Source organism: Pimephales promelas, chromosome 1 (genome assembly GCF_988280905.1).
Source record: "Pimephales promelas chromosome 1, fPimPro1.hap1.1, whole genome shotgun sequence".
In the NCBI taxonomy this organism is placed as follows: domain Eukaryota; kingdom Metazoa; phylum Chordata; class Actinopteri; order Cypriniformes; family Leuciscidae; genus Pimephales; species Pimephales promelas.
The window spans coordinates 53,102,613-53,128,747 of record NC_142769.1 but is presented as its reverse complement, the minus strand read 5'-3'; the positions used below and the strand labels follow the sequence as shown (position 1 = coordinate 53,128,747).

Here is a 26,135-nt window from a genome sequence, read left to right as displayed (position 1 = left end):
CTGCGATGCGTCTGCAATCCGTCAGTGAGAGTCTGTGAGCGTCTGCAATGCGTCTGCGATGCGTCTGCGATGTGTCTGCGAGGTATCTGCGAGGCGTCTGCGATGCGTCTGCGAGGTGTCTGCGAGGCGTCTGCGATGTGTCCGCGATGCGTCTGCGAGGCGTCACATATCATATATAAACTGGGAACATTTAAGAGTGATTGAATATGTATGTCGGCCTTAAAAAATTACACAAATAATGCTTAATTTCACCTTAAAAGTTGGTATTTTGCACACATATGTATACATAAAGGCAGTGAGCCTCCAATATATCTTTGCTATGGATCTAGAAAATTCATTTCCTCATCTTGATTGCCTACTTACAAAAAAAAACTAGGGGATAACGGTCCAACGACTGAGCAAGATGGAGGCCATTTTGATATGCAATTTACAAGGTAACAAACTCAAAATTTTGCCTGGGTACCATTTTTTTTTGGACTCAGCACCCTTGAAATATGTAGGTAGGCCGGTTCCCGACTTGTACCCATAAATGCTCCTCACTTCTTATAGAAGGCCATTCTTCTGAAATCCGTCTACCTTTCATTCCGCGCTAATGACGGATAATTAGCCTAAAATTTGATTTCTGCCATCATCTACTCACCCTCATATAGTGCATGTTCTCCATCAATGTGTATTCATCCACACAATAAAAGCCAATGAGGTCCAATGTGTTCGACTCACATTATATGATCACTTAAATTAAACAAGTGTGCAACACATGATCAACACACGTAATATACCTTTAAAAGTGATAAGGCAGCCTACAGAATGATGTTTTATAGTTAAATACTTTGAGGTAAGTACCTGCATCAAACTCTTAAGCGAGACACACCTTCTCACTGAACTTTCCATGGGAGATTTCGTCAAACCGCATGCTTAGGGAGGAATGCATTGTTGCAGAAGTAGACATATCCAGTTTGGCTAAAGATGGAATGCTATAATGAACAAAACCAATCAGAGAGACAAGTATGTGGGTTTGTGTCATGTGACTCGGAGCTAATAAAAACAACAGCTTTGAGGAGAGCATGAGACTTGACACAGGTTTATCAGGGGTCGCACAGCTTCACCTGTGTGTCGGATATTACATTCAGATAAGCAATGCTTTGGGTGAGTTTGACTTATTAAGATATGCATATTTATACTCATAATTAGCCGTATAGCCAATATTTACTGTATATATATATATATATATATATATATGAAGAGTTCAGATGCAAAAGCCTCTAAATGCCATTTGACATTTTCTTCTTTAATGATGATTTTTGTCAAACTTGTATATTTAAGTTCAGTGATTTCACTTAATGGCAAAGATAATTAGCTATTACTTGTTATTTAAGTGAAATTACTGGAGTTAAATATACAAGTTTGACAAAAATCATCATTAAAGAAGAAAATTTCAAATGGCATTTAGAGGCTTTTGCATCTGAACTCTTCATGAAGAGTTCAGATGCGAAAGCCTCTAAATGCCATTTGAAATTTTCTTCTAAAATGATCATTTTTATCAAGCTTGTATATTTAAGTTCAGTAATTTCACTTAAATGGCAATGAAGATTACCTATTAATTGTCATTTAAGTGAAATTGCTGAACTTAAATATACAAGCTTGATAAAATGGTCATTTTAGAAGAAAATTTCAAATGGCATTTAGAGGCTTTTGCATCTGAACTCTTCATATATATATATATATATATATAAAGTGAGGCTGCACAATATTGGAAAAACTGACATTGCAATATTTAGTTTTTCTGCTATATATATTGCGATTTGAAAACAATTTCAGCAGATTACTTGAAAAGCTCTATTTGAAAAGAATGAATAATTAGCAAAAGATTAGATGATTTTGTAGTGGAATAATCGGCATAGAAAATAATAAACAAATTGCAAGCGTATATAACGGAACAAAGAAACAAATTAAATAAACAGTGCTTTATGTTTTCTGTTAGGGACAAATTTTTAACACTGCATGGACTTCACGATATAAATGTAATATTAAGTAATCCATTTTTGATGTTTTTATTTGTGTTTTGTTCTTTAATTAACATGAATGATGACACAAAGTGACAGCAGTTTATAAATGCTATCAAAGACCCAATGCACAGATCCAATAATTATTCTTTCTCAATTCTTTACATTTCCCCGGTCCAAACCTTTGTTGAAGGTGCCAAATCAATATTCTTTACTGTTAGGTTACACTCAAACTGTTTCAATGTATAAATTAACCAATAATAAACCATCATTATTTTCGCTATGTTCAATTAAATTTAGTAGTTTCATATAGGAAAGTACATTTCAATTTGATATATTCAAGTAAAGTCATCTTTATTTATACAGCACTTTTTACAATAGAGATTGTTTTAAAGTAGCTTTACAGAAATAACTGGAGAATAATGCAACAAAGTATGTTTCTAGAGGAAAATAGCCTTCGTTCAGCATAAGTTCAGTGATGCTTCATTTCTTTTATTAACTTCTGTAAATTAACTAGTTTATATGTATGAAGAGTTCAGATGCAAAAGCCTCTAAGTGCCATTTGAAATTTTGTTCTAGAATTGCCATTTTTATCAAGCTTGTGTATTTAAGTTCAGTAATTTCACTTAAATGACAATTAATAGGTAATCTTCATTGCCATTTAAGTGAAATTACTGAACTTAACTATATAAGCTTGATAAAAATGATCATTCTAGAAGAAAATTTCAAATGGCACTTAGAGGCTTTTGCATCTGAACTCTTCATATATATATATATATATATATATATATATATATATATATATATCTGCTCTGGAGTAAACCGTGATATTCAACATTCAATATTCTGAATATATTTGACAAATTCAAAATTCAGCAGCACTTTTTATAATCAAAAAAGAAAATATTAATGAAATGTGGAATTATTACTAAACGAACGCACAATTTCCCTTTAGTTACAGTAACAGGCAATAAGCATAAATACATCAGGCTTTTAAACAATTATGTAACAGATTTTCTTGTTCAAGAAGAGGCTTCATTAAGATTTCGGCACATAGGGAAGAAAAGGCTAGTACAACTGTTAAAAGTGTGCCCTCTCATTCACTGTTAAGCCTCTTCACAGCACATTTGTTCATAACGGAGACTGCCTCTTATCAAGTGACACACAAAAGCAATTATTATGACATTCGGCAAAAAAAACAATCAGATTTCCAGTGCTCCAAAAATCGCTCACGGTTTACTGCACACCTGGACTTAAACCTATGGCTGCCACCCTGTGGTGATATTGTGATACTGTCATCCTGTGGTGATATTGTGACACTGCCCCAAACTGCAGCCTTGGTAAGCAGAATAGGCTTCTGTCAAAAACATTTAAAATCTTACTGGCTTCAAACTACTAAATGGAACTGCAGTTATTCCCTTGTTTCTTGTTATTTATTTATGATAACTACTTTCATCATGACAAATATTTTTGATGTTCAGACAAAAAAGTAGTCATCACAGGTTCCTGTTCTGGAAAGAAGCTGTTTGTATTCATACGTTTTTGTGTGTTTTTTTTCCTTTCTTTTTTTTTTTTTTGCTAGTTTTACATGTCAAATTTGATCATGTAAGGAAATGCATTTCCTCATGTATGTTCTGATCTTATGTATTATATGTTTATAGGTCAGCTATTCGACAACCACCATGATGACTAGAAAAGCACTGCTCATTACAGTGTTAAGTTTAGGTCCGTAAGTTACTCATCATGAAATTTCTTTAGGCCTATTTCTCTTATTACTTGTAAAAGTGTGACAGTGGCTCCATAATGACTGCTACTTTGTTTTTTCGACAACAGTATATTGTAATGCCACGGCTCAAACATCAACTACTGAAAGTACAACAGCTCAGCCAACTCAAACATCAACTGACACTGCAAATACTGGAACTACAACAGCTCAGCCAACTCAAACATCAACTGACACTGCAAATACTGGAACTACAACAGCTCAGTCGACTCAAACATCAACTGATACTGCAAATACTGAAACTACAACAGCTCAGCCAACTGAAACATCAACTGACACTGCAACTACTGGAACTACAACAGCCCAGCCAACTGTAACATCAACTGACACTGCAACTACTGTAACTACAACACCTCAGCCAACTCAAACATCAACTGACACTGCAACTACTGTAACTACAACAGCTCAACCAACTGAAACATCAACTGACACTGCAACTACTGAAACTACAACAGCTCAGTCGACTCAAACATCAACTGACACTGCAACTACTGAAACTACAACAGCTCAGTCGACTCAAACATCAACTGACACTGCAACTACTGAAACTACAACAGTTCAGACAACTGAAACATCAACTGACACTGCAACTACTGAAACTACAACAGCTCAGACAACTGAAACATCAACTGACACTGCAACTACTGAAACTACAACAGCTCAGACAACTGAAACATCAACTGACACTGCAACTACTGAAACTACAACAGCTCAGACAACTGAAACATCAACTGACACTGCAACTACTGTAACTACAACAGCTCAACCAACTGAAACATCAACTGACACTGCAACTACTGAAACTACAACAGTTCAGACAACTGAAACATCAACTGACACTGCAACTACTGAAACTACAACAGCTCAGACAACTGAAACATCAACTGACACTGCAACTACTGAAACTACAACAGCTCAGACAACTGAAACATCAACTGACACTGCAACTACTGAAACTACAACAGTTCAGACAACTGAAACATCAACTGACACTGCAACTACTGAAACTACAACAGCTCAGACGACTGAAACATCAACTGACATTGCAACTACTGAAACTACAACAGCTCAGACAACTGAAACATCAACTGACACTGCAACTACTGAAACTACAACAGCTCAGTCGACTCAAACATCAACTGACACTGCAACTACTGAAACTACAACAGCTCAGACAACTGAAACATCAACTGACACTGCAACTACTGAAACTACAACAGCTCAGACGACTGAAACATCAACTGACATTGCAACTACTGAAACTACAACAGCTCAGACAACTGAAACATCAACTGACACTGCAACTACTGTAACTACAACACCTCAGCCAACTGAAACATCAACTGACACTGCAACTACTGAAACTACAACAGCTCAGTCGACTCAAACATCAACTGACACAGCAACTACTGAAACTACAACAGCTCAGACAACTGAAACATCAACTGACACTGCAACTACTGTAACTACAACAGCTCAGCCAACTCAAACATCAACTGACACTGCAACTACTGAAACTACAACAGTTCAGACAACTGAAACATCAACTGACACTGCAACTACTGAAACTACAACAGCTCAGCCAACTGAAACATCAACTGACACTGCAACTACTGAAACTACAACAGCTCAGCCAACTGAAACATCAACTGACACTGCAACTACTGAAACTACAACAGCTCAGCCAACTGAAACATCAACTGACACTGCAACTACTGAAACTACAACAGCTCAGCCAACTGAAACATCAACTGACACTGCAACTACTGAAACTACAACAGCTCAGCCAACTGAAACATCAACTGACACTGCAACTACTGAAACTACAACAGCTCAGACAACTGAAACATCAACTGACACTGCAACTACTGAAACTACGACAGCTCAGCCAACTGAAACATCAACTGACACTGCAACTACTGAAACTACAACAGTTCAGACAACTGAAACATCAACTGACACTGCAACTACTGAAACTACAACAGTTCAGCCAACTGAAACATCAACTGACACTGCAACTACTGAAACTACGACAGCTCAGACAACTGAAACATCAACTGACACTGCAACTACTGAAACTACAACAGTTCAGACAACTGAAACATCAACTGACACTGCAACTACTGAAACTACAACAGTTCAGCCAACTGAAACATCAACTGACACTGCAACTACTGAAACTACGACAGCTCAGCCAACTGAAACATCAACTGACACTGCAACTACTGAAACTACGACAGCTCAGACAACTGAAACATCAACTGACACTGCAACTACTGAAACTACGACAGCTCAGACAACTGAAACATCAACTGACACTGCAACTACTGAAACTACAACAGCTCAGCCAACTGAAACATCAACTGACACTGCAACTACTGAAACTACGACAGCTCAGACAACTGAAACATCAACTGACACTGCAACTACTGAAACTACAACAGTTCAGACAACTGAAACATCAAGTGACACTCCAACTACTGAAACTACAACAGCTCAGCCAACTCAAACATCAACTGACACTGCAACTACTGAAACTACAACAGCTCAGCCAACTGAAACATCAACTGACACTCCAACTACTGAAACTACAACAGCTCAGCCAACTGAAACATCAACTGACACTCCAACTACTGAAACTACAACAGCTCAGTCTACTGAAACATCAACTGACACTACACCTACTGAAACTACAACAGCTCAGTCTACTGAAACATCAACTGACACTCCAACTACTGAAACTACAACAGCTCAGCCAACTGAAACATCAACTGACACTCCAACTACTGAAACTACAACAGCTCAGTCTACTGAAACATCAACTGACACTACACCTACTGAAACTACAACAGCTCAGTCTACTGAAACATCAACTGACACTACAACTACTGAAACTACAACAGCTCAGCCAACTCAAACATCAACAGATTCTGCAACTACTGAAACTACAACAGTTCAGCCAACTGAAACATCAACTGACACTACACCTACTGAAACTACAACAGCTCAGTCTACTGAAACATCAACTGACACTGCAACTACTGAAACTACAACAGCTCAGCCAACTCAAACATCAACATATTCTGCAACTACTGAAACTACAACAGCTCAGTCTACTGAAACATCAACTGACACTACACCTACTGAAACTACAACAGTTCAGACAACTGAAACATCAACTGACACTACAACTACTGAAACTACAACAGCTCAGCCAACTCAAACATCAACTGACACTGCAACTACTGAAACTACAACAGTTCAGACAACTGAAACATCAACTGACACTGTAACTACTGTAACTACAACAGCTCAGCCAACTGAAACATCAACTGACACTGCAACTACTGAAACTACAACAGTTCAGACAACTGGAACATCAACTGACACTGCAACTACTGGAACTACAACAGCTCAGACAACTGAAACATCAACTGACACTGCAACTACTGAAACTACAACAGTTCAGACAACTGAAACATCAACTGACACTGCAACTACTGAAACTACAACAGCTCAGACAACTGAAACATCAACTGACACAGCAACTACTGAAACTACAACAGCTCAGTCGACTCAAACATCAACTGACACTGCAACTACTGAAACTACAACAGCTCAGCCAACTGAAACATCAACTGACACTGCAACTACTGAAACTACAACAGCTCAGCCAACTGAAACATCAACTGACACTGCAACTACTGAAACTACAACAGCTCAGCCAACTCAAACATCAACTGACACTCCAACTACTGAAACTACAACAGCCCAGTCTACTGAAACATCAACTGACACTACAACTACTGAAACTACAACAGCTCAGCCAACTCAAACATCAACAGATTCTGCAACTACTGAAACTACAACAGTTCAGCCAACTGAAACATCAACTGACACTCCAACTACTGAAACTACAACAGCTCAGTCTACTGAAACATCAACTGACACTACAACTACTGAAACTACAACAGCTCAGCCAACTCAAACATCAACAGATTCTGCAACTACTGAAACTACAACAGCTCAGACAACTGGAACATCAACTGACACTGCAACTACTGAAACTACAACCGCTCAGTCTACTGAAACATCAACTGACACTACAACTACTGAAACTACAACAGCTCAGCCAACTGAAACATCAACTGACACTGCAACTACTGAAACTACAACAGCTCAGCCAACTGAAACATCAACTGACACTGCAACTACTGAAACTACAACAGCTCAGCCAACTGAAACATCAACTGACACTGCAACTACTGAAACTACAACAGCTCAGCCAACTCAAACATCAACTGACACTCCAACTACTGAAACTACAACAGCTCAGCCAACTCAAACATCAACTGACACTGCAACTACTGAAACTACAACAGCTCAGCCAACTCAAACATCAACTGACACTCCAACTACTGAAACTACAACAGCTCAGTCTACTGAAACATCAACTGACACTACAACTACTGAAACTACAACAGCTCAGCCAACTCAAACATCAACAGATTCTGCAACTACTGAAACTACAACAGTTCAGCCAACTGAAACATCAACTGACACTGCAACTACTGAAACTACAACAGCTCAGTCTACTGAAACATCAACTGACACTACAACTACTGAAACTACAACAGCTCAGCCAACTCAAACATCAACAGATTCTGCAACTACTGAAACTACAACAGCTCAGACAACTGGAACATCAACTGACACTGCAACTACTGAAACTACAACCGCTCAGCCAACTCAAACATCAACAGATTCTGCAACTACTGAAACTACAACAGCTCAGCCAAGTGAAACATCAACTGACACTCCAACTACTGAAACTACAACAGCTCAGCCAACTGAAACATCAACTGACACTGCAACTACTGAAACTACAACAGCTCAGCCAACTCAAACATCAACTGACACTCCAACTACTGAAACTACAACCGCTCAGTCTACTGAAACATCAACTGACACTACAACTACTGAAACTACAACAGCTCAGCCAACTCAAACATCAACAGATTCTGCAACTACTGAAACTACAACAGCTCAGCCAACTGAAACATCAACTGACACTCCAACTACTGAAACTACAACAGCTCAGCCAACTGAAACATCAACTGACACTGCAACTACTGGAACTACAACAGCTCAGACAACTGAAACATCAACTGACACTGCAACTACTGAAACTACAACAGTTCAGACAACTGGAACATCAACTGACACTGCAACTACTGGAACTACAACAGCTCAGACAACTGAAACATCAACTGACACTGCAACTACTGAAACTACAACAGTTCAGACAACTGAAACATCAACTGACACTGCAACTACTGAAACTACAACAGTTCAGACAACTGAAACATCAACTGACACTGCAACTACTGAAACTACAACAGCTCAGTCGACTCAAACATCAACTGACACAGCAACTACTGAAACTACAACAGCTCAGCCAACTGGAACATCAACTGACACTGCAACTACTGGAACTACAACAGCTCAGACAACTGAAACATCAACTGACACTGCAACTACTGAAACTACAACAGTTCAGACAACTGAAACATCAACTGACACTGCAACTACTGAAACTACAACAGTTCAGACAACTGAAACATCAACTGACACTGCAACTACTGTAACTACAACAGCTCAGCCAACTGAAACATCAACTGACACTGCAACTACTGAAACTACAACAGCTCAGACAACTGAAACATCAACTGACACTGCAACTACTGTAACTACAACAGCTCAGCCAACTGAAACATCAACTGACACAGCAACTACTGAAACTACAGCAGTTCAGACAACTGAAACATCAACTGACACTGCAACTACTGTAACTACAACAGCTCAGACAACTGAAACATCAACTGACACAGCAACTACTGAAACTACAACAGCTCAGACAACTGAAACATCAACTGACACTGCAACTACTGTAACTACAACAGCTCAGCCAACTGAAACATCAACTGACACAGCAACTACTGAAACTACAACAGTTCAGACAACTGAAACATCAACTGACACTGCAACTACTGGAACTACAACAGCTCAGCCAACTGAAACATCAACTGACACTGCAACTACTGAAACTACAACAGTTCAGACAACTGAAACATCAACTGACACTGCAACTACTGTAACTACAACAGCTCAGCCAACTGAAACATCAACTGACACTGCAACTACTGAAACTACAACAGCTCAGTCAACTCAAACATCAACTGACACAGCAACTACTGAAACTACAACAGCTCAGACAACTGAAACATCAACTGACACTGCAACTACTGTAACTACAACAGCTCAGCCAACTGAAACATCAACTGACACTGCAACTACTGAAACTACAACAGTTCAGACAACTGAAACATCAACTGACACTGCAACTACTGTAACTACAACAGCTCAGCCAACTGAAACATCAACTGACACGGCAACTACTGAAACTACAACAGCTCAGACAACACAATCATCAACTGACACGGCAACTACTGAAACTACAACAGCTCAGACAACTCAAACATCAACTGACACTGCAACTACTGAAACTACAACAGTTCAGACAACTGAAACATCAACTGACACTGCAACTACTGTAACTACAACAGCTCAGCCAACTGAAACATCAACTGACACGGCAACTACTGAAACTACAACAGCTCAGACAACACAATCATCAACTGACACGGCAACTACTGAAACTACAACAGCTCAGACAACTCCAACATCAACTAACACTGCAACTACTGAAACTACAACAGCTCAGCCAACTGGAACATCAACTGACACTGCAACTACTGACACTGCAACTACTGAAACTACAACAGCTCAGCCAACTCCAACATCAACTGAAACTACAACTACCGTAACTACAACAGCTCAAACAACTCAAACATCAACTGACACTGCAACTACTGAAAGTACAACAGCTCAGTCAACTGAAACATCAACTGACACTGCAACTACAACAGCTCAGACAACTCCAACATCAACTGAAACTACAACTACTGTAACTACAACAGCTCAAACAACTCAAACATCAACTGACACTGCAACTACTGATACTGCAACTACTGAAACTACAACAGCTCAGCCAACTCCAACATCAACTAACACTACAACTACCGTAACTACAACAGCTCAGCCAACTCAAACATCAACTGACACTACAACTACTGAAACTACAACAGCTCAGCCAATTCAAACATCAACTGACACTGCAACTACTGAAACTACAACAGCTCAGACAACTCCAACATCAACTAACACTGCAACTACTGAAACTACAACAGCTCAGCCAACTGGAACATCAACTGACACTGCAACTACTGAAACTACAACAGCTCAGCCAACTCCAACATCAACTGAAACTACAACTACCGTAACTACAACAGCTCAAACAACTCAAACATCAACTGACACTGCAACTACTGAAAGTACAACAGCTCAGTCAACTGAAACATCAACTGACACTGCAACTACAACAGCTCAGACAACTCCAACATCAACTGAAACTACAACTACCGTAACTACAACAGCTCAGCCAACTCAAAAATCAACTGACACTGCAACTACTGTAACTACAACAGCTCAGACAACTCCAACATCAACTGAAACTACAACTACCGTAACTACAACAGCTCAAACAACTCAAACATCAACTGACACTGCAACTACTGAAACTACAACAGCTCAGCCAACTCAAACATCAACTGACACTACAACTACTGTAACTACAACAGCTCAGCCAACTCAAACATCAACTGACACTGCAACTACTGAAACTACAACAGCTCAGACAACACAAACATCAACTGACACTGCAACTACTGAAACTACAACAGCTCAGCCAACTCAAACATCAACTGACACTGCATCTACTGAAACTACAACAGCTCAGCCAACTCAAACATCAACTGACACTACAACTACTGTAACTACAACAGCTCAGCCAACTCAAACATCAACTGACACTGCAACTACTGAAACTACAACAGCTCAGACAACACAAACATCAACTGACACTGCAACTACTGAAAGTACAACAGCTCAGCCAACTCCAACATCAACTGACACTACAACTACCGTAACTACAACAGCTCAGCCAACTCAAACATCAATTGACACTACAACTACCGTAACTACAACAGCTCAGCCAACTCAAACATCAACTGACACTACAACTACTGTAACTACAACAGCTCAGCCAACTCAAACATCAACTGACACTACAACTACTGTAACTACAACAGCTCAGCCAACTCAAACATCAACTGACACTACAACTACTGTAACTACAACAGCTCAGCCAACTCAAACATCAACTGACACTACAACTACTGTAACTACAACACCTCAGCCAACTCAAACATCAACTGACACTACAACTACCGTAACTACAACAGCTCAGCCAACTCAAACATCAACTGACACTACAACTACCATAACTACAACACCTCAGCCAACTCAAACATCAACTGACACTGCAACTACTGAAACTACAACAGTTCAGCCAACTCAAACATCAACTGACACTACAACTAGAGACACTGCAGCTACGACTTCTTCCCCTGTAACTGTAACGACAGCACAACCTACTTCTACAGCTGAAACAACGGTCACAACTCCTTTAACCTCTACAATTCTAGTTAGGTTTTCCAGCAATGAAGATTTTGTGCAAGAACTGTCAAATCCATTATCAGATGAATTTAAAAACAGAGAAGACAAAGTCGTGAAAGAAGTAAGTTGTATGATCAATGTTTAAGGCACAGATTTGCACTGCAAACTTTTCATATATTAAGCACTTTATTTTAAACCCTGATATTAATATTAGTGTAAACTATCCTATATTTTTTAGTGTCCAGATGTATATCAATTTGCTGTTATTTTAATAATTTCTAGTCCAGATTTTACTTTCACTACTTAATAGTGGTGTGATTCGTTAAGTAGTAAAAGTAAAATCTGGAAATTAAAAAATTACAAAACTTACAGTGCATATCATATCACGTTTTTTGAGTCACGGATGGAATAATTTTATGGATCAGCAAAAACAAACAAAAAAAGGTTTAAAGTTAGGTAGATGCACACAAACACAAAGATGAAGGCAGTAGGTAGTATTTTGTTTCGCATGTGTCCCCTTAAATGCAAATGAGCTCCTGCTCTCGACACAGAGGGCGGAGCTTCAAGAGTTAGCAGCTCCGATTACCTCATGCAGACACTCACTAAAATGTCAGACACTATTCAGCCCTTAATATTTAAACTGGAGTCGGACAATGATGGAGAGAAGAGAAGTGACAACATGTAGAATGCAACAAGACGTTTCTGAATGGTTAGTTGATGAATTTATGTTGCTGAAGTGAAGTTAACGATCTGACCAATCACAGCAGACTAGGCCATCTGACCAATCACAGCAGACTGGGCCATCCGACCAATCAATGCAGAGAAGGCTTGCAGAAATGAGGGGTTTAGAGAGACTTCATTTTTAACTGTGTCTAAAATTTCAAACTAAATGTTGAACCTGACATTGTGAATCTGTTTTCCACAGCTTACGCCAATCTTTGGAAATGCATTCGGTAGCTCCTTCGTTAAATTGAAAGTCATTTCGTTCCGGTGGGTATTTCTTTCTATTTTTGTAAAACATATTTTTTGTTGTTTTTAAAAAGAGTCTAAATATAAATAAATATTTTGCTTTAGTGGACAAGTTAGAAATAACAATTTTAGATTTCCAGACATTCCTATTATAACAGTTGTAATAGTTCAGTGATATTTTTATATGAACAAGAAGTCTTACAACAGAAGACGTGCATCACACAAAGATCTGATCCCATTATCCAGTCAATCTGGGAATACATGGAAGACTGAGGCTAAACCCATAAATTCATACAATGGCAACTTCTCCAACCTTAAAAACTCATCGGAAAGAGTTGTTTTGAAGGCAAAGTGTGGTCACACCAACCACTGACTTGATTTGCTGAATAGACATTAACTTTTAAACAGTGCAGTAATTCGCTGGCAGGTTGTTCCAGCATCTTGGAAAGGCTTTCACATTTCTTCGGATGTCGGTTTAGTCTTAGGCTAGTTGCTTGTGTCTGTTCATGTAATCCCAGACAGATTGAATGATCATGAGATCTCAGTGTGGGCTGTAGTACCATCAAACATGTCAATATTATTCCAAAACTTGCTAAAGGAATTTTTAAATCTAAAATTCTACTGGTACACCAAGGCAAAAGATATTAGCAACTGTCAAATGTTTTTTTTTTTACTTAAGACTTGTATAAAACCACAAGATAACAATGATGCCTGCATGAACACTTCACCAAATGCCTACAAGAGTTTGTGCACGGAGTCTTACATTTAAAACAATGACAATAACTCTTTCTCTTCCCCGTCCCTTCTGTAGTTCTGGATCAATCATCACTGATATGGACGTAACATTTAGAACCGTACCCACTGAAGCCGATATAACCAATGCCATTGTAAACGGAAACAGCACTCTTAACATCACCAGTGTTGACGGTAAGTTAAACAAGCAATATCATCAATGCAATGCCATTCAAAATGGGTTGGAAGGCTTTATTTTCCTCTTTATTGTTATTAAACTATAGTTTTTTGTAATTGCTTTCTATACACTATTTATTGGGGATTTTGCTGAAGATTAATAGTTTTCTCAACTGTTATTTTTATATAACTTTGTTCTTCAAATTATCCAAACACACAACAGTAAATCCACTCAACACAACTACCAAAGCCACTACAACCAGTCCCACTACAACTACAACTACAACCAGTCCTACTACAACTACAACCAGTCCCACTACAACTACAACTACAACCAGTCCTACTACAACTACAACTACAACCAGTCCTACTACAACTACAACCAGTCCCACTACAACTACAACCAGTCCCACTACAACTACAACTACAACCAGTCCTACTACAACTACAACCAGTCCCACTACAACTACAACCAGTCCTACTACAACTACAACCAGTCCCACTACAACTACAACCAGTCCCACTACAACTACAACCAGTCCCACTACAACTACAACTACAACCAGTCCTACTACAACTACAACCAGTCCCACTACAACTACAACCAGTCCCACTACAACTACAACTACAACCAGTCCCACTACAACTACAACTACAACCAGTCCCACTACAACTACAACCAGTCCCACTACAACTACAACTACAGCCAGTCCTACTACAACTACAACCAGTCCTACTACAACTACAACTACAACCAGTCCCACTACAACTACAACTACAACCAGTCCCACTACAACTACAACTAGTCCCACTACAACTACAACCAGTCCCACTACAACTACAACCAGTCCCACTACAACTACAACTACAACCAGTCCCACTACAACTACAACCAGTCCCACTACAACTACAACTACAACCAGTCCCACTACAACTACAACCAGTCCTACTACAACTACAACTACAACCAGTCCCACTACAACTACAACTAGTCCCACTACAACTACAACCAGTCCCACTACAACTACAACCAGTCCCACTACAACTACAACCAGTCCCACTACAACTACAACTACAACCAGTCCCACTACAACTACAACCAGTCCCACTACAACTACAACCAGTCCCACTACAACTACAACCAGTCCCACTACAACTACAACTACAACCAGTCCTACTACAACTACAACCAAACCAACCACCACAAAAACAACAACAACAACAACGCCCACCACCACCACCACCACCAAAAAAACAACAACAACAACAACAACAACGCCCACCACCACCACCACCACCACATTGGCACAACGTCCTCTGCCATCAGTAGCCATTCAGATTGTCATTATTGTGATATTTACTCCACAACTTGAAAACCCACAAAGTCCAGAATTTAAGACCCTAGCCACACAAGTTGAGAGTGCGGTAAGTTTCAAATGGCAGAACATCCATCTATTCTCCAAAACTGCTTATCTTCTGTAGGGTTGAGGGAACTGCAGAACAACATATATATATATATATATGTGTGTGTGTGTGTGTGTGTGTGTGTGTGTGTGTGTGTGTGTGTCTATGTGTGTATGTGTATGTGTGGTGGTAGCATTTGCAAAGATAAAAATATGAAGTATTTTAAAATGTTTCATGATTTGAAATGCTTATTTTTTCTCTTTTTTAATAGTAGTACAATTCTAAAGGAAAGTCTAAACTTGGTTTCAAATATACATCTTTATTATCACACTTGTTCAATTATGTGGTACACTTAAAAAAGAGAGTAATTGTTTTATTTTCATAGAATTTTTTACAACGTTCCTAAAACTGACTCACTGTTTTTACAGTTCGATGAGGTCTATAAAAAGAAGTATGGGGAACTTTTCATCAGGACCATCGTGATTGGTTTCAGGTAAGTTTGCCTCATTACTTGAATTATTTCTTTATTAAATTTGATTGGGATGCACGATATCGGCCAGACGGCCACCATAATGATATTGGATAAAATATGTTTATGTTATCGTTATCGTCCCGATAAGAAAATGTGGCTGATATATATATATATATATATATATATATATATATATTCTCACTTATATGTCACTGGCAAGGCTTATACTGTAAATATGTTCACGGTTATTTTTTTCTAATGAAAGAGTGCATAATCCTATCTTTGTGAATCTAAAATAAGGAAGCACACAGATAGCTTTTAATGCGGAATTATTTAAAATTTCAAACAGTTTAATTAAACAAAGTATACAATGAAATAAAAACGTCTTATATAAAAGTCGTTAAGTTTTAATGTAAAAAGCAAGTTTCCAAAAAATTTAGAAAATAGTTATTTTTGTAAACAACAACAAAAATTGGAAATATTGCCATCTTAAAAGTAAAATATAACTTGTATAAAACTAAAAAAACGAATCCTTTTCAAATTGTGTAGCATTTGTAAATGCTTGTGTTGTCTGCTTTGTGGAGTGGAGGCACTTGTTGCTGGGCGTCTCTCTCTTTTATCGTGTTTTTGCGGAGTTGACTCTTTCACACAGAGATTCCGAAAAATACACGGATAAAGTGACCCGGGATTTGACCCAATTTCGTTTGACTTTGGTTCATTCACACCGTCAGTGATTTTCGGAAGTCAGATAGTGTGTTCACAGACAACCAGCAAAGACATGTGACATGTCTCAGCAGCGTCGATAGTTTGCTAATGAGCTGCGATTTCTCCCTCGAGAAACCACGTCTGGGCATTTTTTTTTCTGATTCAATCATAAACTAGCGCATTACGTACCATTTCAGACTGGCGAACGATCCCGGCTTAAGCGCCATCCTTACGACACGGCATTGATTACGGCTTTTGTTCACGCAACAACTGAACACTCTTGCTACTATGTCCCCAACCTGGCATCAATCCCAGGTTGTGTTTGCGCTCACACAGGAGGTGTTCTGGCAATTTCCTGGGTTCAACGCGCTGTGTGAAAGGGGCTCATGTTGCTTCAATGTCGCAGACTGCATGGGGATAGCACACGTACATCACAGAGAGAGTGTGTGTTTACGTCTATAAGACGTTTCCTGTCAGATGTCAAATAGACGTTTAGTAGATGTCTTTAAGATGTAATGATTTAGAATGTAAGTTAAACTGACATCTTAAAGGAGAACTCCGGCCAATTTTAACAATGAGCTCATTTTTTTGGGACATTTGGAGTGCTGTCAGTAAATACGACAAAAATCGGTGTTGCCAACACCGTGTTATCCTCTTTTTATAATTCGCACCCTGTTGACTTCAATGGGGCATGTTCTAAACCTGCTTTTAGCCTCTTAACATTCTAGATTTGTCATTACGAGTGCAGAGCCGTGTGAGTGGTGTTATTAAGAGTGACCACAGCCAATCTGACCGCAGTAGACGTGAAAGATATTAATACAAATTATGTTAATTATGTTAACCCATTCCACGTTCCGGAAGCAGGAGGTGTGACAGGCCTTTAATTGGCATTAGCCAAAAACTTCATATCGGTGCGTCCAAAACAACTTGCATTTAATGTGATGTATTCCATCTGTACTTGCATTGTAACGAGTGACTTTGCCGCTGCGAGCGTAAAACTACAATTTCTCCTTTTTGAATTAAGTTTATTTTGCTTTCCTAAGCATTTATGGTTGGGTAGTTAGTTGCATTTATGGTTAGTTGCACAGTATATCTGGACACAGTTATTATAATCTCTTGTTTTTCATTTCAGAGCCGTTGCCAAAACCCGAGCTGAGACAAATGTCCAGGCAGATGTTGATTTAGTGTTTAGTGAAAAGTCAACCGAACCCATTCCCTCCGCCACTTCCATTGTGGAGACGCTGAAAGAAGCAGCTACAGCTCCGAGCTTCAACCTCCCCATCGACCCCACCACTGTTACTGTCATCAGTAAGTCTAGTCATCACGCTCCATCTACTCATCTGATATGCCCAATTGCTTGGAAATGTACCATGTTGACTTGCCTAGAAAACTCTGTGCAACATTGATGCCTTTTCAAATCTTTTTTCAGAATCACTGCAGATAATTCCAGTGACCATCGTGACTAACGGCACCTTTGTGGCTGCTCTTTCAAATATAAGTTCAACTGAATTTAAGGACAGGGCTACGATGATAAAATTGGGGGTAGGTGTGATGCGTTTTTGGGTTATTTCAGCAAACAAGTTTATGCCAATTTAGTCTAAACAACTCTCCTTTTTGTTGCAGCTTGAACCTTTTTTCTTTGTCGATTACCCTTCATCATTCAGCATCTTAACATTAACAACCTTCAGGTATGCATGTGTGTGTTTGCTTGTGTGTTCTTGAATACAACGTTTGACATATTGCATTCAGTTTTATTGAATGAATTTTAATTTAAAACTCCCTCCAGTAATGCCAGTGTAAAAACAAGGAGTGTACCCACGATCCGAAACTCCATGGATCTCGCATTTGGAGCGAACGGCGCTCTACCCAACAGCACCCAGATAGTGAACACTATAGTTAAAGCCGCCAGAAACAACTCCATAGCCTTCCAGATCTTCACATCTGAAATTGTGATAAACGGCACAGGTAAGTGTTGCACTCAAATCTTTTTGCTCAGATGAGTATTTATTCTTTGATAACTTCACTCATATCAATGCAGGATAGTGTACATTCTAAAAAATACTGGGTTGTTTCAACCCAAATTTGGGTCAAATATGGACAAACCCAAATGTTGGGTCAAAAATGAAATTTAAAATTTTAACCCAACTTCCAACTTTCACTTTTAACTTTTTAATTACATTTTTTAAATTACATTTCAACTCTATAGTGGAGTTGGGTAGGTTTAGGGATCAGGGGGTGGAGCTGGGTAGGTTTAGAGGTGTGTTTAGCGATTAGGGGGTGGAGCTGGGTAGGATTAGGGGTGGGTTTAGGGATCAGGGGGTGGAGCTGGATAGGATTAGGGGTGGGTTTAGGGATTAGGGGGTGGAGCTGGGTAGGTTTAGAGGTGTGTTTAGCGATTAGGGGGTGGAGCTGGGTAGGTTTAGAGGTGTGTTTAGCGATTAGGGGGTGGAGCTGGGTAGGATTAGGGGTGGGTTTAGGGATCAGGGGGTGGAGCTGGATAGGATTAGGGGTGGGTTTAGGGATTAGGGGGTGGAGCTGGGTAGGTTTAGAGGTGTGTTTAGCGATTAGGGGGTGGAGCTGGGTAGGTTTAGAGGTGTGTTTAGCGATTAGGGGGTGGAGCTGGGTAGGTTTAGAGGTGTGTTTAGCGATTAGGGGGTGGAGCTGGGTAGGATTAGGGGTGGGTTTAGGGATCAGGGGGTGGAGCTGGGTAGGTTTAGAGGTGTGTTTAGCGATTAGGGGGTGGAGCTGGGTAGGATTAGGGGTGGGTTTAGGGATTAGGGGGTGGAGCTGGGTAGGTTTAGGTTTAGTATTGTGATGTTAATCCAACTAGGGCCATTAAAAACAGATATCCCCCCGGACAACACTTTTGGCCACATTGTGTTCCCAATTAAAACGAGCAGAAGAAAAGGACTTTCTATCTGAAGGAATGCGGACTGTATGCAGAGAGAGAATGGACCTGATGTTTCTACTGTTCAGTGAATGATAACTTGTGTGTTTTTTCTCCTGGACGCAGTGTTTTCATCCGCTGAAGTGAGCAGCAGGATCAGTGTGTTGACCGCCGTACTCCTGGTGGCGGCGGCGCTTCTGCTCTCGAGGTTTGATTGACCATAACTACACATCCACGAGAGACGGGTCTGAATGAAGCCTTCAGCGTCTGCTCAAGCGAAGGACTCAAACCTAATAATGAGCGTGCTATAATCTTATTCTGTTCTGTATATTCCTGTGTTTTATAGATTAGGGTCGGAAGAACGTTGTGCGTTTATGTACAGTCAGTTTTATTTGATAGATACTTAAATTCACAACACTGGTCAGTCAAAATCTTCCATGGACTATTTCATTTGACCAGAACTACTCCATATAGATGAAAATACTCCACATATTAAAACTGAAAAAGAAGATAAACACTACTATGTCCTGACAGATGGAAAAGGTTCACTTAAAAATGATTCATATCTTCAAAAGGCGTCTCACACTCACATCTTTATCTCATGCACGCACATACTCTAGTCGTGGAAACGCTGGCTGACTTTGAAGAGCCCGAAACGAGACAGGGTTTGGTAAGAAAAAGGATGAAGTATTTCAAAGATTATGAAACCTGTAAAACAGCATGGAAGAATGTTAAAAATTTGCAGGATATGACTCAGAGATGGCTGAGGGAAAACACATGGATAAGAAGATTATTAATAAGAAGAATATTACATAACATAAACCTGTACATAACCAAACTCTTCAACTCTTCATGTTTTATACACAAATTATCTGTATGATACAAGTATTTTCTAAATTATTTATTTAAATTAAGAAAAATAATCTATATTTCTGATGTAAATGCAATGCTAAAGGTGTTTTCTGTGAATTGTATTGCTGTATTGTTCACACTGGATGTGGTAATAACAGTTATTATGTAGGCTATGAAGTTATATTTATCACTTGCGAAATAAACTCTGGTGACCAGTATTAGAATGGCCATAAAAAACAACAACAATAATAAAAAGAGTCATTGTATTATTATTTCTTCTCTCAGTGATCACATTTTCATGTATCGCCCGTCCAGTTATATCTACGAATCATAAAGCATGTGATATGGAAATGATTACAAAACATTATCAGTTGACACCCAGAAATGTCACCATTCACACACACACACACACACACACACACATCATTCTAATTCACACAAACACACACGCATGTCATTCAATGCTCATAGACATAAAAACACGCATGTCTATAAGCGTGAAAGACACACACACACACACACACACAAATGGAAGTCATGGGAATGAATGTCCAAACACACCCCTTATTGTTCCATGAAAGAAAGAAAGAAAGAAAGAAAGAAAGAAAGAAAGAAAGAAAGAAAGAAAGAAATGAATCTGTGATCTGTTCATTCTCTCAAACCTTTATTTGCCAGTCAAAAGTGCAGAGAAAAGACTTCCAATGTTTTCACGAACGGCTTTATTGTATGTTGTAAATGTAAACACATTTTGATTTGAATGGGTTGAACACACTCCCAAAACGTTGGCATGTTCTCTTTTACTTTTATTTCCAGTTTTATCATTCTGCAGCAGTTAGTGTCTTCATCCATCCATCCTGTGAATAATAAATGTGTATCATTTTAATTTGCTCGTTACACAATGGAGCCTAACTTATTGTAATCATTATCTGCCGTATAACCTACTTTTACACTCGTGCTGGACTGCACGGCGCCGAGTTACGCTATTGTGAATGTATGACACGCCAGTTCGTATTTGCAAACCCGATTCCAAAAAAGTTGGGACACTGTACAAATTATGAGTAAAAAAGAATGGAATAATTTAGAAATCTCATAAACTTATATTTTATTCACAATAGAATATAAATTACATATCAAATGTTGAAAGTGAGACATTTTGAATTGCCATGCCAAATATTGGCTCCTTTTGGATTTCATGAGAGCTACAAATTCCAAAAAAGTTGGGACAGGTAGCAATAAGAGGCCAGAAAAGTTAAATGTACATATAAGGAACAGCTGGAGGACCAATTTGCAACTTATTAGGTCAATTGGCAACATGACTGGGTATAAAAAGAGCCTCTCAGAGTGGCAGAGTCTCTCAGAAGTCAAGATGGGCAGAGGATCACCAATTCCCCCAATGCTGAGGCAAAAAATAGTGGAGCAATATCAGAAAGGAGTTTCTCAGAGAAAAATTGCAAAGAGTTTGAAGTTATCATCATCTACAGTGCATAATATCATCCAAAGATTCAGAGAATCTGGAACAATCTCTGTGCGTAAGGGTCAAGGCCGGAAAACCATACTGAATGCCCGTGATCTTCGGGCCCTGCATCACACACAGGAATGCTACTGTAATGGAAATCACAACATGGGCTCAAGAATACTTCCAGAAAACATTGTCAGTGAACACAATCCACCGTGCCATTCCCCGTTGCCGGCTAAAGCTCTATAGGTCAAAAAAGAAGCCATATCTAAACGGAACCAGAAGCGCAGGCGTTTTCTCTGGGCCAAGGCTCATTTAAAGTGGACTCTAGCAAAGTGGAAAACTGTTCTGTGGTCAGACGAATCAAAATTTGAAGTTCTTTTTGGAAAACTGGGACGCCATGTCATCCGGACTAAAGAGGACAAGGACAACCCAAGTTGTTATCAGCGCTCAGTTCAGAAGCCTGCATCTCTGATGGTATGGGGTTGCATGAGTGCGTGTGGCATGGGCAGCTTACACATCTGGAAAGGCACCATCAATGCTGAAAGGTATATCCAAGTTTTAGAACAACATATGCTCCCATCCAGACATCGTCTCTTTCAGGGAAGACCTTGTATTTTCCAACAAGACAATGCCAAACCACATACTGCATCAATTACAACATCATGGCTGCGTAGAAGAAGGATCCGGGTACTGAAATGGCCAGCCTGCAGTCCAGATCTTTCACCCATAGAAAACATTTGGCGCATCATAAAGAGGAAGATGCAACAAAGAAGACCTAAGACAGTTGAGCAGCTAGAAGCCTTTATTAGACAAGAATGGGACAACATTCCTATTCCTAAACTTGAGCAACTTGTCTCCTCAGTCCCCAGACGTTTGCAGACTGTTATTAAAAGAAGAGGGGATGCCACACAGTGGTAAAAATGGCCTTGTCCCAACTTTTTTGAGATGTGTTGATGCCATGAAATTTAAAATCAACTTATGTTTCCCTTAAAATTATGCATTTTCTCAGTTTAAACATTTGATATGTCATCTGTGTTGTTTTCTAAATATAATATTGAAATTTTAAACTTCCACATCATTGCATTCTGTTTTTATTCACAATTTGTACAGTGTCCCAACTTTTATGGAATTCGGTTTGTACATTTTCGGCGTGCTATCAACATGCATAATCACTTTTCAGCGTGTTTATGAACGCTGTTGACTTAACGTTTTTATTGTATATATAAATATATGACCTACCCCAACCCCGTCCCTAAAACCACCCGTCACTGGGGTTAATAGCATTTATGAGTCTTCCCCTACCATCCTTGGAAAAAAAAAAGATCGCTCCCCAGATGTAGATCTACATTTTGCTTCGTTTCGCTTGGACATTTAATGGCGTGTACAGACACGCGGAATCACTCGGACATTAACGGCGACATACACGCGGATAGCTCAAAATGTGTAGAGATAACACGCCACTTGACTCGAAAGTGGCGTGTATTTTTTACTCGGATGGTAGGGGAAGACTCATAAATGCTATTAACCCCAGTGACGGGTAGGTTTAGGGACGGGGTTGGGGTAGGTCATATATTTATATATACAACGGCATTCATTAACACGCTGAAAAGCGATTATGCGTGTTGATAGCACGCCAAAAATGTAAATGCGAATTGGCGCGTCATTTGTCCAAAGCGACTTCCAATTGCTATATATGTCAGAGGTCGCACGCCTCTGGAGACACTAGGGGTTAAGTGTCTTGCTCAGGGACACATTGGTGTCTCACAGTGGATTCGAACCCGGGTCTCTCACACCAAAGGCATGTGTCTTATCCACTGCACCATCAACACCCCCCAATGGTGGGTCATGGCGCAAAACTTTGTGCCAGATATGGTGAGAGAATCATCACACAATTCAAAAATCACATTTCTCAATGCATTTTGCAAAGAGTTGAAGTCACCGATCCACATACATGAAAAGATAGAGGGAATCCGGAGAAACCTCAATCTAAAACTGGTTAGGATGAAGGTATGTTGTCTTTCCACTCTTCTTTGTATGTATGCAGTTTTCTCTTTCAGCTTTCCTCTTTGGACTTCTATTTGGCCATGGGTTTTATATATCCCACAAACAATTAAACAGCGCCATCTGCTGAGTCTCAGCAGTAGTACAGCCACAGTACTTCTCTCATCTAAACCCACACCGTACACGTTCAGTACATCAGAACAAACATATACTGAAGTGATGGAAGGCGAATTGTTCAAAGTCTTAAAATACAAAAGACTTGCATTACCTAAGTGCGTGATACCATTAAATACATTCATTTGAGTGATATCACACACTGGGTCGTCTCTCAATTGTAAGTTAAATTATTACATTGTTTAAATTAATACAATTTTCACTAACTGTGATTTTGCATAGGTCAATTTTTTTAAATATATCGTTAGACAGTCTCCCCTGATAACAGATCACTGTAAATTGTAATGTGGACTAAAAACCTTTTAAAAGGCAATTTTGTCAAAGCACCGGATGACACAAACTTCAGGAATACAAGACTAAAATAGTCCAGGCTATAGAAAATATACCCAACTATGTAAAAAGAGTTCAAACCCTCGCCATCTTATACTTAAATGGTTACAAAGTAGAAATGCTGGACATCTGAACACAGCTAACTCTATGGCCACTTTTATTCATTCCCAGCGTATGAATTCTTGATATCAACCATTACATTTTCACTAGTTAAAAATTTGAAGAATTGGATTTCTACTAGTAACAATGGATATCTGTGATATCAGGAATTACTACATTTCAACTAACAAACTATAATTCTTCATGTTTGTATTTTCATTAGTTTAATGTAACCATATGATGCCATTCAAATTCAATTATTGATTACTAGTTAAAAATTCTAATTTTACATATCAGATATACAATTCTTACAAGTAAAAGTCCACATTTTTATATCAATAATCGTAGCACTTTACAATAAGGTTTATTAGCTAACTTTAGTTAACTACGTTAGTTAACATGAACTAATAATGAATGAACAATACTTTTTTTTAATCATAGTTCATATTAATTTCAACATTTACTACTATGTTATTATAATCAAAGGTTGTATTTTAACATTAGATAATGCACTGTGAACTTACATGAACAAACAATAAACATTTTATACAGTTAATAAAATTTAAGATTAATAAATATAAACCTTATTGCAAAGTGCTACAAATAATTAGTTACTAGTAAAAATGTAAATTCTTGATATCAAGAACTCAATTTTCTGAAGTTCAAATTTTTATTCTTGATATAATGTAAATATAAATATGTAAAAATGTGAAAAGTCTAAAGGCAAAAGTTGTGTAGTGTATTCCAGCCTTTACAAAATACATTCCCAAGGAACAAACTAATATAATATAATATAATATAATATAATATAATATAATATAAGCAAACACATCAGCATTGTTTGTAAAATTCATGTTGTGAGGGTGTGAAATTTACCTAAAAATGAATCACTTAAACAGACATTCATGTACTAACTACTTAAGAGACTAACAATTAGAACAGCAACATTGATCTGTAAAAACATTGATCAATTCCCAGAGCAGTTTAAGATAGAATGCAACAACAAAGCATCGGTAAAGAGCCTAACCACAAAAAGAAGAGCTTTGGAATGTTTAAGAATTCCACTTGTCATTGAATGATGGTCTTCCTCATTTTTGTCCAATTGCTTGTCGTTTTGATGACACGGCTCATGACTCATAACAGAGGTAATAAAGCTGAATTTAAGCAAGAGATGTATGCACTTACCTTTGCCATGGGACTTACAGCCTGACCTGAGTTTATATCATTCACTGAACTGATCAGACGAATTGGGTGAGTTTGATTTTCTTTCTTACCTTCAAAATACTGATGGCACTTTTAGCCTTTTTAGGACGATAACTTACACATTAGATTGAAATAAGAATATAAAAGTCAATACTGTGTATTTACTTTATAAATAAAAAAAATATTTATTTTTTATGTAAAAATAAATACATTTTGAAATGTACATCGTATTTTCAACGTAAATATAA

General features: G+C 38.6%; 1 protein-coding gene across 1 annotated transcript; it reads left to right on the top strand.

Annotated features, from left to right (window-relative positions):
• Positions 1–1,075: 1,075 nt before the first annotated feature.
• On the top strand, positions 1,076–20,887 carry LOC120477355 (uncharacterized). Its single transcript, XM_089127349.1, has 12 exons — positions 1,076–1,146; positions 3,665–3,728; positions 3,837–12,544; positions 13,349–13,413; positions 14,204–14,319; positions 14,525–15,726; positions 16,134–16,198; positions 18,015–18,190; positions 18,312–18,424; positions 18,506–18,570; positions 18,669–18,847; positions 19,896–20,887. The coding sequence occupies exons 1-12, from the start codon at positions 1,138–1,140 to the stop codon at positions 19,985–19,987; spliced, it is 10,854 nt and encodes a 3,617-aa protein (XP_088983475.1). The 5' UTR covers positions 1,076–1,137; the 3' UTR covers positions 19,988–20,887.
• Positions 20,888–26,135: the final 5,248 nt, after the last annotated feature.

Excerpts from the sequence above, each read along its gene's own strand:
- LOC120477355 (XM_089127349.1), top strand. Across the intron at positions 3,729-3,836 it reads CATTACAGTGTTAAGTTTAG|TATATTGTAATGCCACGGCT; the intron begins GTCCGTAAGTTA and ends TTTCGACAACAG. Across the intron at positions 18,848-19,895 it reads AATTGTGATAAACGGCACAG|TGTTTTCATCCGCTGAAGTG; the intron begins GTAAGTGTTGCA and ends TCCTGGACGCAG.